This window comes from Ipomoea nil, unplaced genomic scaffold (genome assembly GCF_001879475.1).
Source record: "Ipomoea nil cultivar Tokyo-kokei standard unplaced genomic scaffold, Asagao_1.1 scaffold0980, whole genome shotgun sequence".
NCBI classification, from domain to species: domain Eukaryota; kingdom Viridiplantae; phylum Streptophyta; class Magnoliopsida; order Solanales; family Convolvulaceae; genus Ipomoea; species Ipomoea nil.
The window spans coordinates 1,437,501-1,451,868 of NW_017617408.1; the positions used below are offsets into that span (position 1 = coordinate 1,437,501).

At 35.6% G+C, this 14,368-nt stretch overlaps 1 protein-coding gene and 1 long non-coding RNA gene across 3 annotated transcripts in view; both read left to right on the plus strand.

Annotated features, from left to right (window-relative positions):
* LOC109179865 overlaps positions 1 to 12,715 on the plus strand; it is a 14,042-nt gene extending 1,327 nt beyond the window's left edge. Inside the window, exons 2-23 of one of the 2 annotated variants that reach the window (XR_002053997.1) lie at positions 1,044 to 1,159; positions 1,853 to 2,058; positions 2,459 to 2,578; positions 3,249 to 3,377; positions 3,472 to 3,597; positions 3,907 to 3,962; positions 4,060 to 4,159; positions 4,264 to 4,381; positions 4,518 to 4,727; positions 5,774 to 6,107; positions 6,895 to 6,988; positions 8,372 to 8,480; positions 8,736 to 9,007; positions 9,141 to 9,268; positions 9,458 to 9,692; positions 10,503 to 10,691; positions 10,823 to 11,103; positions 11,363 to 11,564; positions 11,659 to 11,901; positions 12,067 to 12,146; positions 12,232 to 12,452; positions 12,622 to 12,715. Coding sequence is in view for 1 of the 2 variants with exons in the window: in XM_019329337.1 (XP_019184882.1) it covers positions 1,044 to 1,159; positions 1,853 to 2,058; positions 2,459 to 2,578; positions 3,249 to 3,377; positions 3,472 to 3,597; positions 3,907 to 3,962; positions 4,060 to 4,159; positions 4,264 to 4,381; positions 4,518 to 4,727; positions 5,774 to 6,107; positions 6,895 to 6,988; positions 8,372 to 8,480; positions 8,736 to 9,007; positions 9,141 to 9,268; positions 9,458 to 9,692; positions 10,503 to 10,691; positions 10,823 to 11,103; positions 11,363 to 11,564; positions 11,659 to 11,901; positions 12,067 to 12,146; positions 12,232 to 12,379 (3,496 nt within the window). In the remaining variant the exon portion in view is untranslated. Of the gene's footprint in view, positions 1 to 1,043; positions 1,160 to 1,852; positions 2,059 to 2,458; positions 2,579 to 3,248; positions 3,378 to 3,471; positions 3,598 to 3,906; positions 3,963 to 4,059; positions 4,160 to 4,263; positions 4,382 to 4,517; positions 4,728 to 5,773; positions 6,108 to 6,894; positions 6,989 to 8,371; positions 8,481 to 8,735; positions 9,008 to 9,140; positions 9,269 to 9,457; positions 9,693 to 10,502; positions 10,692 to 10,822; positions 11,104 to 11,362; positions 11,565 to 11,658; positions 11,902 to 12,066; positions 12,147 to 12,231 lie in introns of both variants that reach the window. The other variant, XM_019329337.1, reaches the window with a different exon arrangement.
* Positions 1 to 14,368, plus strand: part of LOC109179867 — a 24,322-nt gene that overhangs the window by 7,993 nt on the left and 1,961 nt on the right. The gene's annotated exons all lie outside the window — the stretch shown is intronic.

Sequence of the window (14,368 nt, forward strand, 5' to 3'; positions counted from 1 at the left end):
TAAAATATGTTATGTTTCTGTTTTCTATGAATAAGTGCAAGAGACTTTCCAGTTTATAGCATTGATTGAAGAGGTTGGGATGGATGATTCTCCTTTTAATGCCTAGTGCAGTGTTTTCATTGAATTTAGGCTTTAGATAGCATCTAGAGCAATTATTTTTGCCTTTGACTTAGAGAGCAGACAAATATAAAGCTTGATATAAGTTATTACTTCTGTTCCCTTAATGTAAAGCTTGGTATAAGTTCTTGGTGCTACACTGCTACTCCATTTTGCCCTTTAATACAAAACTTTCCTTATCAAAGAAGGAAACCTAAATAGGACTACCTTGGGAGAGCTATCACAACTTCACCCAAAACTCGTTATTGAACTTTTAAAATGAAATTGTTCAGTCTCAACAAGCCTTATTTTTTGAAATTGCCATCTACTCATTCCCCGGGTTTAATGGAATTGGTACCGTGTTATATAATTCTTGGATATCATATTTTAGGCATAGGTGTTTATAGTTGTAACTAACTAGTATCAACCAACCCACTAATGCCTGATGTCAAGCAAGAAGATTATGTTTGCTATCTCTCTTAAGCCTTTTGCCTCCCAGTTTTAAGATATACGGGTAACATACTATGGGTGGCAACCCCTTGGTTTCTATTAATGACGTCTTATTTAAAAAAAAAAATGTTTCTACTTCCTAGGAAAAAAAACTCATACTATTTTATGGGTGTATAAACTGTTCATTGTTTCTTTTCTTGCATTCTTTGAAGTTCAGGTGATTCTGCATACATTTGTTTCGTATGTGCTCAAATAGAACCTTATGTCATATGGCCATTCATTGTTCTCTTCATGTATTTTCATGTTTGGTGTAAAATACACTTTTTCTGTCACCCTTTAACTGCCTGTTCTGGAATGTATATGGGATTTATTGTGTTCTAGAAAGCAATTGAGTTTGGGTGTGCCATTAAGTGGTTTTCATACTGTTTTAAAAAGCCCAAAAACTTTTACTTCTCAGAATGGTACAATTTAAGTTAAAATTTTCTTGTTAAATGCAGGACTGGAATTGGTGAAATAAGTGCTTGCGGTGGTGATGGTTTTGCTGGCGGAGGCGGTGGAAGAGTTTCAGTTGACATTTTTAGTAGACATGAGGATCCAAAAATCTATGCTTATGGTATTAACCAACATCATACTTTGCTTTCTCTGTGTTTATCTCTGTATATTTTCCTTGAGCAACAGTTCACATCATTAGAGTTGTGGCTATGAATTTCCTAGGCACTGCTCAATGGACATATAAGAATGTCAATGTAAGATTTAAGTTCATGTGAATATGATATGAAGGGGGGAGCAAGCATATGCAACAGGGTTCCTTGAACAATGGTTCAATTGTTCAAATCGTTAAAGGGGTTGTAGCTATGAATTTCCTAGGCATTGGACTGACCAAACAAGTCAAAATAAGGTTTACCTTTGTGTGAATGTGACATGATGGGATTGATGGGGGAGCATATGCCACAGGGTTGCTGCAGATCTTCTATATTACTTTTTTAGGCTTATAGCATTCTTTTAGATTCGGATTTTCTATGATGTAAAAGGGGTAAGTAATTAAGTGAGAGATGATTATTGATTTAGCTTCTAGAATGGGGTCTGGACGCCTAGTTTCTCGCCATCTTTGTGTGATCAAAGTTTTTAATTGAAGGTGTTGATTCAGAAATTACTTGTGTTGATGTACCTTCATTGTTAGGTTTATTGCGTAATAGACTATTATTTGGAGTTCTTTGTGGACATTTATACTAGTTTTTTCATACACAGTTATTTTTGAATCGCCAAATCAAACCAACGCATGCAAGCTTTTTTTCCATGATAACAGGAGGAAGTAGCCGTGGCTGCTCAGAAAATGCTGGTGGTGCAGGAACCTTTTATGATAATGTTCCACGCACCCTTACTGTTAACAACCTCAACAAATCAACGGATACTGACACACTTCTCATGGATTTTCCTCAGCCACTTTTGACTAATGTTTATATTAGTAACCATGCGAAGGTTACTCTTCCTTTGCTTTGGAGTCGTGTTCAGGTTGGTGCATTAGATCCCTATTTTTACCTACTCTACACTAGGTCAGAAAAAAATTTATGATTTGCTACACTAATCTAGTGATCTGGATGCTTTAGAGGCATAATAAGGTGACCATAGTTTGAACAAATATGCTATTTAACAAAATATTGGCATTTCTGTATTTCTCACTTCCCATTACTGAGACAAGATGGACTGCCTGTGTAATAATAACTTAAATATACGGACAGAAGTTTTACTAGAAATGCAAAAGTACTAGAATTTGAGAACAGCTGTTTATATTTTGATACTAACCCTCTGTAATTGCTGTCTACTTTTTATTGCCTCTTTGCTCTTTTAAACATCACTGAGTGTTGTCACATCCTAATCTCATTTGCAATACTCTACAATGCTTTTCATTTAGGTCCAGGGACAAATTAGCCTCTTGTATTATGCGTCATTGAGCTTTGGGCTGGCAAAATATTCAATGTCAGAATTTGAATTATTGGCAGAAGAGCTGTTAATGAGCGACTCTATTATTAAGGTAGCCCTGCATCGTTCTTTGATTTCTGTCATTCTGTGGAACTGTTCTCATGAAGTTACTCCTATCTTCATGCTCACCGCTTTCTGTAGTTATGTGTGTCTATCTTCCCATGTGTCATGTATGTGCCTGTATTTAAGATATTTTTTTGCATGTCTAAATTTGTGTTAGTGTTTTTCCCCTTTAACTCTTAAGATCTGTATACTGATAGTGGCCTTTGTGATAATGTTTTTTTCCCCTTCACTCTTAATTGAGAAAAACACAGTTGTGTACACATTGCACACCAAAAAAAAAAAAAAACACTCGGCTGAGTTGGCCAACTCAGGCGCCGGCTGACTTGGGCACCTAGGCTGCCTAGTCGGCCGACTCATGTCTGCCTAAGGGTAAAATCCCCCCGGCCTAGGGTCACCTAGGCCACAACAGTGCTCTTAAGATCTGTATCCTGATAGTGGCCTTTGTGAAGCACTTGTTCATGAAATGTTTATTTTACAACTTTGCCACAGAGAAGTGTTTAATGTGGACTGGCATCCCCATTGACCTTTAAGATTGGGAAATTGTTCCCCCTTTCCTCACATCCCTTACAAATTTCCCTGATTTTGGTTTTCTGAATCTGCATATTCTTAAGTGTTCTTTTGAGTGCTCTATGCTTATCTGACTCATTGGTTGTTTTCAGGTTTATGGAGCTCTGCGCATGTCTGTTAAAATGTTTCTGATGTGGAATTCAAAAATGCTTATTGATGGTGGTGGAGATGCCAATGTTGGAACATCAATGCTGGAGGCTAGTAACCTTATTGTTCTTAAGGTGCATTTCCACTGAATTTTGTTATGTCTTGCTTATTTTCTGTATTTTCTTTTCTTGGGCCTGCAAATAACTTTTTATACCCATTCTTGCACAGGAAACGTCGTTAATTCATTCTAATGCAAATCTGGGTGTTCATGGGCAAGGTTTACTGAATCTATCTGGACCAGGGGATTGCATTGAAGCTCAACGCCTGGTCTTATCCTTGTTTTATAGCATCCATGTAATGAATATTCCTCTACATAGTACTTATATCCCTTTGTAGTTCAAATGATTTGTCCCCTTCACTTTTTCTTTGATTTATATACTCTTAGTGCATTTTGTATCTATGCATACATGCTTACAAAGAGTGTCCGAGTGCAACTATCATTTTTCTTAGGTTTGAACCATCTTAATCTTGTGGAGTAACTCCTGAGATTCCCTAATCTTCAATGCTAAGGGGTATAATAGTCATGTGTATATGTACAGTAGTTAATTAATTGCTATATATTTATCACTATCTTTTGCCAATTGTTCATCTTTCTGTATGAAGGTTGGACCAAAATCAGTATTGAGGGGCCCCTTACGAAATGTCACAACTGATGCTTTGTGAGTTCTGATTTCTTCATCTGTTCAGTCACCAACCATTGATGGCACATATCCATTTCTTTGATTTTTCTTTACACTTGTTCTTAAAATTTCACAGGACACCAAAGTTGAACTGTGGTACCGATGATTGTCCTGTTGAATTGCTTCGTCCTCCTGAAGACTGCAATGTCAACTCTTCACTGTCTTTCACTTTGCAGGTTGCTATTTGCTGTTTGGTATCTTGTTCTGCTGCATTGTATGTTTGTATGCCTGACTTTGTTCTTCACTTGGGCTTACTTAGCTTTTGTCCTTTACATTGCAGGTCTGCCGGGTTGAGGATATCCTTGTTGAAGGATTGATAGAAGGATCTGTTGTTCATTTTCATAGAGCAAGGACCATTACAGTGAAGTCTTATGGAAATATTAGTACATCTGGAATGGGTCTGATTTTCATTTCCTTCAATTTAGAATTTGATTATCCTTTTCTTATTACATGGAAATAATGTAATTCCATATTTTCCTTAAGGTCATTGCTGTTACAAAATTGTTATTCACTGTAATAAGTTTGTATCTACAGGCTGTACTGGTGGGTTGGGACAGGGACAAATTCTAAGCAATGGTCTTTCTGGTGGTGGCGGTCATGGAGGTAGAGGTGGAGATAGATGTTTCAATGGCAGCTGTGCAGATGGGGGCATATCATATGGAACTACAGATTTGCCATGTGAACTTGGAAGTGGAAGTGGAAATGACAGCTTAGCTGGGTCAACTACTGGTGGTGGTATTTTGGGTACGCTTGAGTTTACTTAACCTGATGTCTTCAGTATCCCCTGATTTTTAATCTGTACCCATTTGGCCATTTTAGCATAATACACTTTTCTTGTTCAAAAGATTTGTTATCCACAAGAGGACTTATGGACAGAAGATTATGGTCAATGCTCAACGATTAATGTCAATTACAAAATGTACAGGCACTCATTCCCCTGCTTGGCCACATTTTGGTCTCTGTACTTTCTCTAAGAGACATTTTTTTTTACCTATAAGAGTTCAACACGTGAACCTTCAACCTTCCCAGCCACATTTTGGTCTCAGTACTTTCTCTTGGAGACCTTTTTTTTGTTTCCCCACAAAGAATTAAACCTTCAATTCTGAATCGAGCATAATAATATGCTTATTTTTGTTTAGCAGCACTAACTAAATCTTGCTTTGATATGCTGTTTGTATTGTCAATGGTCCATATGTCCTGAATTTCTAACTCCGAAGTGTCAGGTCTTACTTCTTAATCTCATATGCACCTTTCTGACTCTGGATTCGTTCTTAGTGAAGTTCTGGCAAGAGGAATTTATAGTTCCTACTTTTCAAATCTTTCTGACACTTCCTGCCTACTCTTTTCCCCTTTTCCGGTGTTGGCTAGGTGTCATTTATATATTTCAAATTTACACGTAGTTGTGCCATGATGTATATTATAAACTATTCTTTTGTTACCAGTTTGTATATGCTACTTCCGTCCCAAATAGCCTTATTTATTGTAGAACAGATTTTAAGGATAATGGGGAAGAGATCATTCTACTTTTGCCCATAAAAAGTAAACTTTTTAACATTTTGGCCTTTTGCTCTTCTCTTCTTAGAAGGGCAGTGTAGGAAAGTAGAATTATTTATGGGGTTTATTTTAAGAAAGTGGAGAGCATTTTCGGACATACAGAAAAAGGAAATATGGACAGGATTTAGGACGGAGGGAGTAATTTATAACTTTATAATTTTACCTTGAGATCATCTGCTTTACTTTGAGTCTTGATTATTTTCCTTGTATGATGGCTCCTTTTGTTTCTACTTCAGTCATGGGTTCATCTGAGCATCCGTTGTCAAGTTTATTTGTTGAAGGCTCAGTTAAATCTGATGGAGACAGTTTTGAAGGAAGTTTGAGTGGAGGTTTTATACATACAGAGGACCTGAATGTGGGACCAGGTGGTGGATCTGGTGGAACTATATTATTATTTTTGCATGCTCTTGATCTTGGTGACTCTGGCATCTTGTCAAGTGCTGGTGGTGATGGCAGTTCAGTGGGTGGGGGAGGTGGAGGTGGTGGAAGGATCCATTTCCATTGGTCAGATATTCCAACAGGAGATGTATACCAGCCCATTGCTAACGTGAAAGGGAACATTTATGCCAGGTTTGTGCATATTTAGGCCATATTTCAACAGATAGATTGTATGTATGTTAATAGAAAATTTTACAGTAATGATTTACAGTTTTGTTTGAAAATTTCTAACTATGTCATTAGAAATCTTCGGTAATCCTATTGACCTTAATCGATACTTGAAGGATAATATGATGCTGTACCATCCTCACAAAGTTTTAACCATCCAAAACATAACACCTCTATGCCACTTGGTTTTGACTGATTGTCAGGGTTTTTCCAAGCATCCAGGAAACTGAACTTGCAAAGTGATTATTTGCAACCAGAAAACTTAAATATATATCCTACTTTCTGGGATTAGATCCTTCATCCTGGTTTAATATTTTATTATCTAATGTTTGTGCATGTGTGTAACATTGACATTAATTGCACAGGAATACTTTGTAGCATTTGGTGGATGGAAGTTTACTTACATAACCTTGATCTTGAAACTCTAAATCCTTTTGTCTCACTACCACTATGTAGGTCTATGTGTTGAGGAATTTGCTATAATTTTCTAGATGCCGATGCATATCCCAAAAAATTAGGTTACTTATCTCTACATACACACACACACTCAAGATTAAATTACTTCATTCATATGTTAGTATATATCATGATTAAATTATTTAGTTGATTCCAAAATCACCTTCCTTTCTAGCCTCCAGTTAGTTGTAGGAGATATTCTCTTGTTATAAATTATCACCATTTTTTTTAGCCTTCCAGCCATTGTTTATGTCGGTTTTCTAGTAATTTTGGTTTGTTCTTTTTTCTTCCTCAGTGGTGGACTGGGTGGAAAGGAAGGAGGGAGTGGTGGAAATGGGACTGTATCTGGCAAAGCTTGTCCCAAAGGACTTTATGGGATATTCTGTGAAGTAAGTCCATAATTTCTTGTTTAACTTATGCTGCTTTTGTTATAAAGATGATGATGATGATGAAGAAGTTGATTAAAATATAGACTGGGATATGCAAATTGTACACATTAGATGTTTTTGCTAATCTCTAATAGGATCAATGTACTTGTTCATTTATGTTATGATGCATTGATGCAACAACATTTATGTTATGAGCTAGGTTCTACCAGTGGCAGAAAGTAAGCGGTAAGGTAGAGGTTACATAGAAATGTTGAAGATTAGGAATACAAGTGCCTTGGAATTTAGTAGTGCAAAGAGAAGAATAAGAGAGGAAGGAGCCAAACTTTGCTCATGGAATGGTCAAAGTGGGCAACACTTTTTATTCTGAAATCCATATTCATATAGCACTGATAAGAAAGCTATTACAACTGGTATCTACAGGAGAAAATGCAAGGGCTAAAATTAGCTCATGGCTTGGAGATTTCATAGCAAAGTAAACTTAGTGGCCAAGGACTTCCTCAAAAGCAAACATGATAGATGTTCCAACTTAAAGGAGGCGTATGGTTCCTATAACACAAAAGCATCATATCATAGAAAGAAAAGTTACTTCAACTGGAAAATTACTAAAATACCCAATAGCTGGCGTTTTGTCAAGATTATATCATTCCCAGGATTGTGAGATTCTTGGGAATAGTTTCCATGTTACTTTTTGTCTGGTTCCTAGAATTTCGTTGCCCTCAATTTAGGTAATGTGAGATTTTAGTGAATGTTAAATTTGGAAATGTGACAACCTGAGTCAAATGCTCCTTAGCATTGAATCACAGCATTTACCTGTAGGGAATTATCAATGTGGAAGTTATCATGTTTTTAAATTGTGAAGCAACGTCTTGTCTTGGTAATGGTTGTATAAAAGTGTTCTTTTGTGACATCTCATGCTTATGTAGGCATCATATCAAGCCTAATAAGAAATGAATTGTTAATTCTTCCACATATCGTAACTTAGTCTTTTGATAGCCTAAGAAGTGCAATATGTTTTTGAAAAATAATATACATTTAGAAAAGAACACCATGTTGATGCATGCACAGGTTTATAAAAGTAAACTTTGGATATGCAATTTGGTAATCCAAGGTTTATTTATTTTTCCCTCTTCCTGTAGTATATGGCCAAATAGGTCTCTTAAAAAATGCAATATTTTTCTATAGGGGTGTTGAAAGATTCATTTAACTGCATGTCATTTTTATTCTTTTTTCTTTCAATTTTGGGCTTCAAAAAATTGGCACTTTGAGTATAGTTTTTACATTTTTTTAAATAGCATGTGATGTATGAATTTCTTGGCCACTTTTCCTTGCTGAGTTGCTGATATACTTTTTAAATCATTGGCTTTATCTTCTGTATCTGCTCAGCCTTGTCCACTTGGAACTTTTAAGAATGCTACTGGATCTGATGAAGACCTTTGTATTTCATGCCCAGCAGATGATCTTCCAAATCGTGCCATTTATGTTTCTATCCGCGGTACATTAAACTTCACCTGTTCCTTTTAATTAATTGCAGTAACGACATTATTGCAACTCCTTTTGCAGACATGGAAACTGCATTCCTGTGGGTTTTTTTTTTTGGTTATTGATTCCTTCGTTTGTTTCTAGATCTCCACTATTTGAAATCCATATTTTGTGGATAATTTATTGCTAGTTTATGTATTTCCACTTCATGAACACCAAATCATGATTTAAAAAAATAACCTGTAAGCTAACATTAATATCCTAACAGGTGGTGTTACAGATCTACCTTGTCCTTACAAATGTGTTTCAGAGAGATATCACATGCCTCATTGTTATACAGCTCTTGAGGAGTTAGTTTACACATTTGGAGGGCCGTGGCTATTTGGTCTTCTTCTTTTGGGTGTCTTAATTCTGTTAGCCCTAGTGTTGAGTGTAGCTCGAATGAAGTTTGTAGGTGTTGACGAGCCACCAGGCCCTGCGCCCACACAACAGGGTTCTCAGATTGATCACTCATTTCCGTTTCTTGAGTCACTAAATGAGGTTTGCTCAGTAACCTTGTACACTAAAATGTTATATAGTATCTTGTCACCTTATGGAATGTAACTGTGGATTTAACATTTACTTTTGTTGGGTAGGCTGGGACTGAAAATTTGTAAATCTTACACACTTTCAGGTTTTGGAAACAAACCGTGTTGAGGAATCCCAGAGCCATGTCCATAGAATGTATTTTATTGGTTCGAATACATTCAGTGAACCTTGGCATTTACCTCATACACCTCCAGAACAAATAAAAGAGATTGTGTATGTGCTTTTTCTTTCTTATGTTCTATGTCAGTCTTTTCTGTTAAAGTTTATGCTAGTGTTATACAATATTCAATTGCAGCAAGGGAGGAACGAGAGGAAAGGGATGAAAGGCCCCTCTCCTCATTGGGGGTGATGGTGGATTTTTAAAATTTTTATTTTTATAACATTGGTAATTTTTACTGGCAGATATGAGGGCGCCTTCAATACTTTTGTGGATGAGATCAATGCTATAGCTTCATATCAGTGGTGGGAAGGTGCATTACATAGCATTCTCTGTGTTCTTGCGTATCCTCTAGCATGGTCATGGCAGCAATGGCGCCAGAGAATGAAGTTGCAACGTGTCCGTGAATTTGTTAGATCAGAATATGATCATGCTTGCTTACGTTCTTGTCGATCACGCGCATTGTATGAAGGTTTGAAGGTAATTTCTAACTGGATTATAGTGTGGTACCATTCCTATGTTGCTTTAGTGTAGTGACATTTTCATTTGTTCAAATGTTTTCCATGCAAATCTTTTTGACGTTGAAGTTTTATAATTTCTTGTGCCTTGTGAACTTTGATTAGTGCTTCGGATAGGGTCTATTTTTTATATGAAGTATTGGTCCATGTGTACTATTTCCTTTAATAACATGATGCAATGCAAGTGCTTTGTTTTTTAATGTTTTGTGATCAAGGCTGCTTATCCTAGGAGCATGTTTCAAGAATCTCATTTGAGTAACACTTATGATTGATAATTTGATATCACAATGTACCAGGAAACCTTTTAGAATAAGAATGCTGAAAGTGTTACAGCAAAAAGGAATTAAATGGTTCTTTTACTTTTTATTTATTTATTATTTTTTTTATAGGAAGGACATTAGTTGAACAACCCAGTTCAAAATAGCGGTTAAAAAAAAACACATTTGCTGCTGTATGCATTCATCCTTTAGTCAGAAGTTACCTCTTGATTTTGAAAAAAAAAACCGTTTCTCCAGCTCATTACAGTTTTATTCCATGCCATTAGAATAATAGTGTTGCTGAAATTGGTTCAAGAAGTATTTGTTTGTCTTTATTTTTTGGCCTATTTGATTGATATCACAAAACTAGTGCAGCAGTACCAAGTACATTGGGTTGTTCTTGATTTTATTTGCTTCACTACATCTTAGCATGTTCCTTTTGATTTTGTTGTAGTATTCTAGCATATCTTCTGATGAAGAAATTGATTAAGTCTCTTGTGGTCTTGAATAATTAGGTAAATGCAACTCCTGATCTAATGCTAGCATACATAGACTTTTTCCTTGGTGGGGATGAAAAGAGAAGTGATCTTCCCCCTCGTCTTCATCAAAGGTTTCCTATGTCTCTATTGTTCGGTGGTGATGGAAGTTATATGGCTCCATTCTCGCTTAACAATGACAATATTATCACCAGCCTCATGAGTCAGGTTTTCACCTCTATTGAAGCACTCTAATAAACTTTTTTTTTTTTTCCCATTCTTTAGGGAGGTTAGTGGTGTGGTGGTTTACTTTTATTTACTTTCATCATTATGCTTACCCTTTGTATGACTACTTCCAGTGTGTCCCACCAACCACATGGTACCGCTTTGTTGCTGGTTTGAATGCACAATTGCGTTTGGTACGTCAGGGTTGTCTCAGGAATACATTTCGCCCTGTTCTTAGATGGCTCGAGGGTTTTGCCAATCCAGCTTTAAGAGTGTATGGTGTACATGTTGAGCTTGTTTGGTCTCAAGCTACTACTGGCGGTTATATACAATATGGGCTTTTGGTACATTCCATTGGAGAAGTTGAGCAAACGCCTTGTGAAGATATTGAAGTACCTAGAAATGAACTATTATGGTATACTTGTTGATCTCATATATCCATGTGTACATATATCTATCAGAAAAATGAATTTGAAATCATTCTATTCTCAGTTCTTACAGTAAGCAGTGTTTCATACTACACTGTTTTATTTATTTTGTGGGTGGGAAAGGAATAGTGATTGTTTTGTTGTGGTCAGTGCCTTGTTCATCTGGTACATTGCAAGTTCTAGTACTATTCTTTTTGTAATCTTCATTGCCCCTCACTTTTTTGTTCGATTATTTCCTTAATGCAGTAGTAGCGGTGTATATGGTGAGAATCCATCAGACCATTTGAAGGAAGACAATCCCTCAAATCAAGGTGGTGTAGGCTCTTTAAAACGGAAAACTTATGGTGGTATTTTGGATATAAACAGCTTAAAGGTGCTCAAGGAGAAAAGAGATGTATTTTTTGTCCTCTCTTTTCTGATTCATAACACTAAGCCAGTTGGCCACCAGGTATTTCTCTTACACTTGTTTCTTCTGCATGCACTCATTCTTGCAGTCTGAAATAGTTTAAGGTTTCTATGCATTATTATTATTATTATTGCAGGATCTTGTTGGGCTGGTAATCTCAATGCTGTTACTTGGAGATTTTAGCTTAGTGCTGCTTACATTTCTCCAGCTGTATTCAGTATCTATGGCAAATGTCTTTCTGGTTTTGTTTGTTTTGCCACTGGCAATTTTACTTCCATTCCCTGCTGGAATAAATGCTTTATTTAGTCATGGACCGAGGCGTTCTGCTGGCCTTGCACGTATATATGCTTTATGGAACATCACTTCACTGATTAATGTTGTAAGTTGCCATGCATTCTCTATACATATTCCCATTTACTTTGATAGTGTCCCGTCATCCAAGTTCCGAACTGAACAAATTTGTGGCATAATTATTATTATTTTTCTTATATTATATTTCAAGCTCAAGTGGTTGTATCCTTGTATGTCATTTTGGTTCCTCCAGGTGGTTGCATTTATTTGTGGATACGTGCAGTACCGGACCCAGTCAAGCAAAAAATTTCCGTACTTTCAGCCATGGAATATGTAAGAATTGCGATTATATTTAGTGCTCATATTTCTTGGTTGCTTGGTCCAAATATATAACCAGCCATACGCTATTATGATGCAGGGGTGAAAGCGTATGGTGGATTTTTCCATTTGCGCTGGTTGTGTGCAAGTGTATCCAGTCACAACTCATAAACTGGCATGTTGCTAATTTAGAGATTCAGGACAGGTCATTGTATAGTAATGACTTCCAACTGTTTTGGCAATCGTGATATCATTGGCATTGGCATTGGCAGTCGGAAAGGTTTCTCTGATCTTCCACTAACACCCTCAGTTTTAACATGGGTATTTTCTTTTTTTAATTTTAAATTTTTTGTTAACCATGAAGAGAGTGCATGGGTGACACAGGAGTAGAAAGAAATTGAGTAGAAAAAAAAAGAGGAGAAAATATAGATAGGAAATGGAATAGCCAGAGGCGGGCATTCATCATGTGATCTTACTTTTGGTTGTGCAGCTATGGTGCTCACTGTGGTGTAAATATGAAATAGGATTATTTTATAATCTTGGGTCGTATTTTGGATTATTATGATGGGATTGTACTTAATTTTTATTATGGAGTACTTAATAATATTATTTATACATGCCTGTGCCCAATTTATTTGCCTTGAAATCGGATGATCTGTACTGGAAAAATATATGGTGTTCATTGGCATGCTTATTAAGCCTTGAGCACGACATGTTAATGTGAGAATTGTGTTTACGCAATTGGATTTATATATTATTCACAATTATTATTCATAAATATAATATTTTATATTTTTATTCTATCCATGTTATTAAGAATGACAATAGGTAGGCATTTGTATTATTCATAAATATAATACTTTTCTGTGTTTATATTTAAATCAAAATACATTGGGGGTGTTTGGTTAGTGGTTGCCAATTTTTGGCTGATTTGGCCATTTTTAGGTTAATGACTTTTTTCTTCAGCTTATTCATTCCAATAAGCTGATTTTTGAAAAGTTGGGAGAAGCAGCGTTTTTAGATGGCTGGTTAGAATTAATTTTTGAAAGACAAATTATCCGTCAAATTTTTTTCTCTCCCTTTTTCTCTCTATCTCATTGGCAGCCATGGACAACACTCAAGAATATACATTTAAACTCACAAATCAAAAGTAAATAACAAATGGAAAAAACTATCAACTTGAAAGTCTTCATCCTCAAAATTCATCACATAACAAATACACAAATTATATTTTTTTAATTCACAAATTAAAAGTAAGAAAAAAAAGAAAAAAAAAAAACAATGATAAAAACGAACCCAAATTGATCATCTTCATCCTTGCTGTCATTGATTTTCGTCCTTCTTCTTCATTGCTTCTTGCCTCTGATTCTCGTTCATTTTTTTCTCCACTGCTTCTCGCTATTTCTTCGTGTCTGATTTGGGGAAGAGGGTGGAGATTTGATTTGATTTGGACTGTGGGTACAAATCCAATAAATCTAAGTGTAGTGCTTGGTGTATTAATCTTTTTTGGAAAGGGAGTATGTGCGAGTTGTTTATTTCAAGAATAGGTTGGACCAACCAGCTGTATCCTTTAGTTTTCCTTAGAACTAGGAGAGAGGGGTGCATGATCTCGCGAATTACTTCTGAATCAATTAAGAAATTAGCATTTCGTGATTTATTGGTAAATCTACTTCGATTCTCTCTCAACCAATAATGCGGGACTATTAACATGGTTAAAGCAAATCGTTTGAAGTCAAGACACTGCATGGTACTCTTTCTATCACTATGTTAATTACATTTAAGTTGAGACTTGAGAATATGGCATCATAATAATAATAATAATAATAATAATAATAATAATAATAATAATAATAATAATAAGGGTTGTGGGTTTATTCATTTAATAATAATAAATTTTCAATAGTAATAATAAATAATAATAGTAATAAACTCATTTAATACTAAATAGTAATAATAATATACTTATACCCTTAAAGGTCATTTTACATGCAATCAGCTAATAGTAAACAACTAATTTACCAAACATTTTTTTTATAATCAGCTAATACAATCAACTGATCAAACCAGTTAATACAATCAGCTATCAAATACCAGCTAAATCAATCAACTATCGGCCATTTACCATACACCCCCATTTTAGAATTACTTGAATAGTTGAAGATGAATGAAATATTACTTGAACCCATTTCAAATCCATTTGTCACTACTCATATAGTACTTGAAATTATCTTAAAACT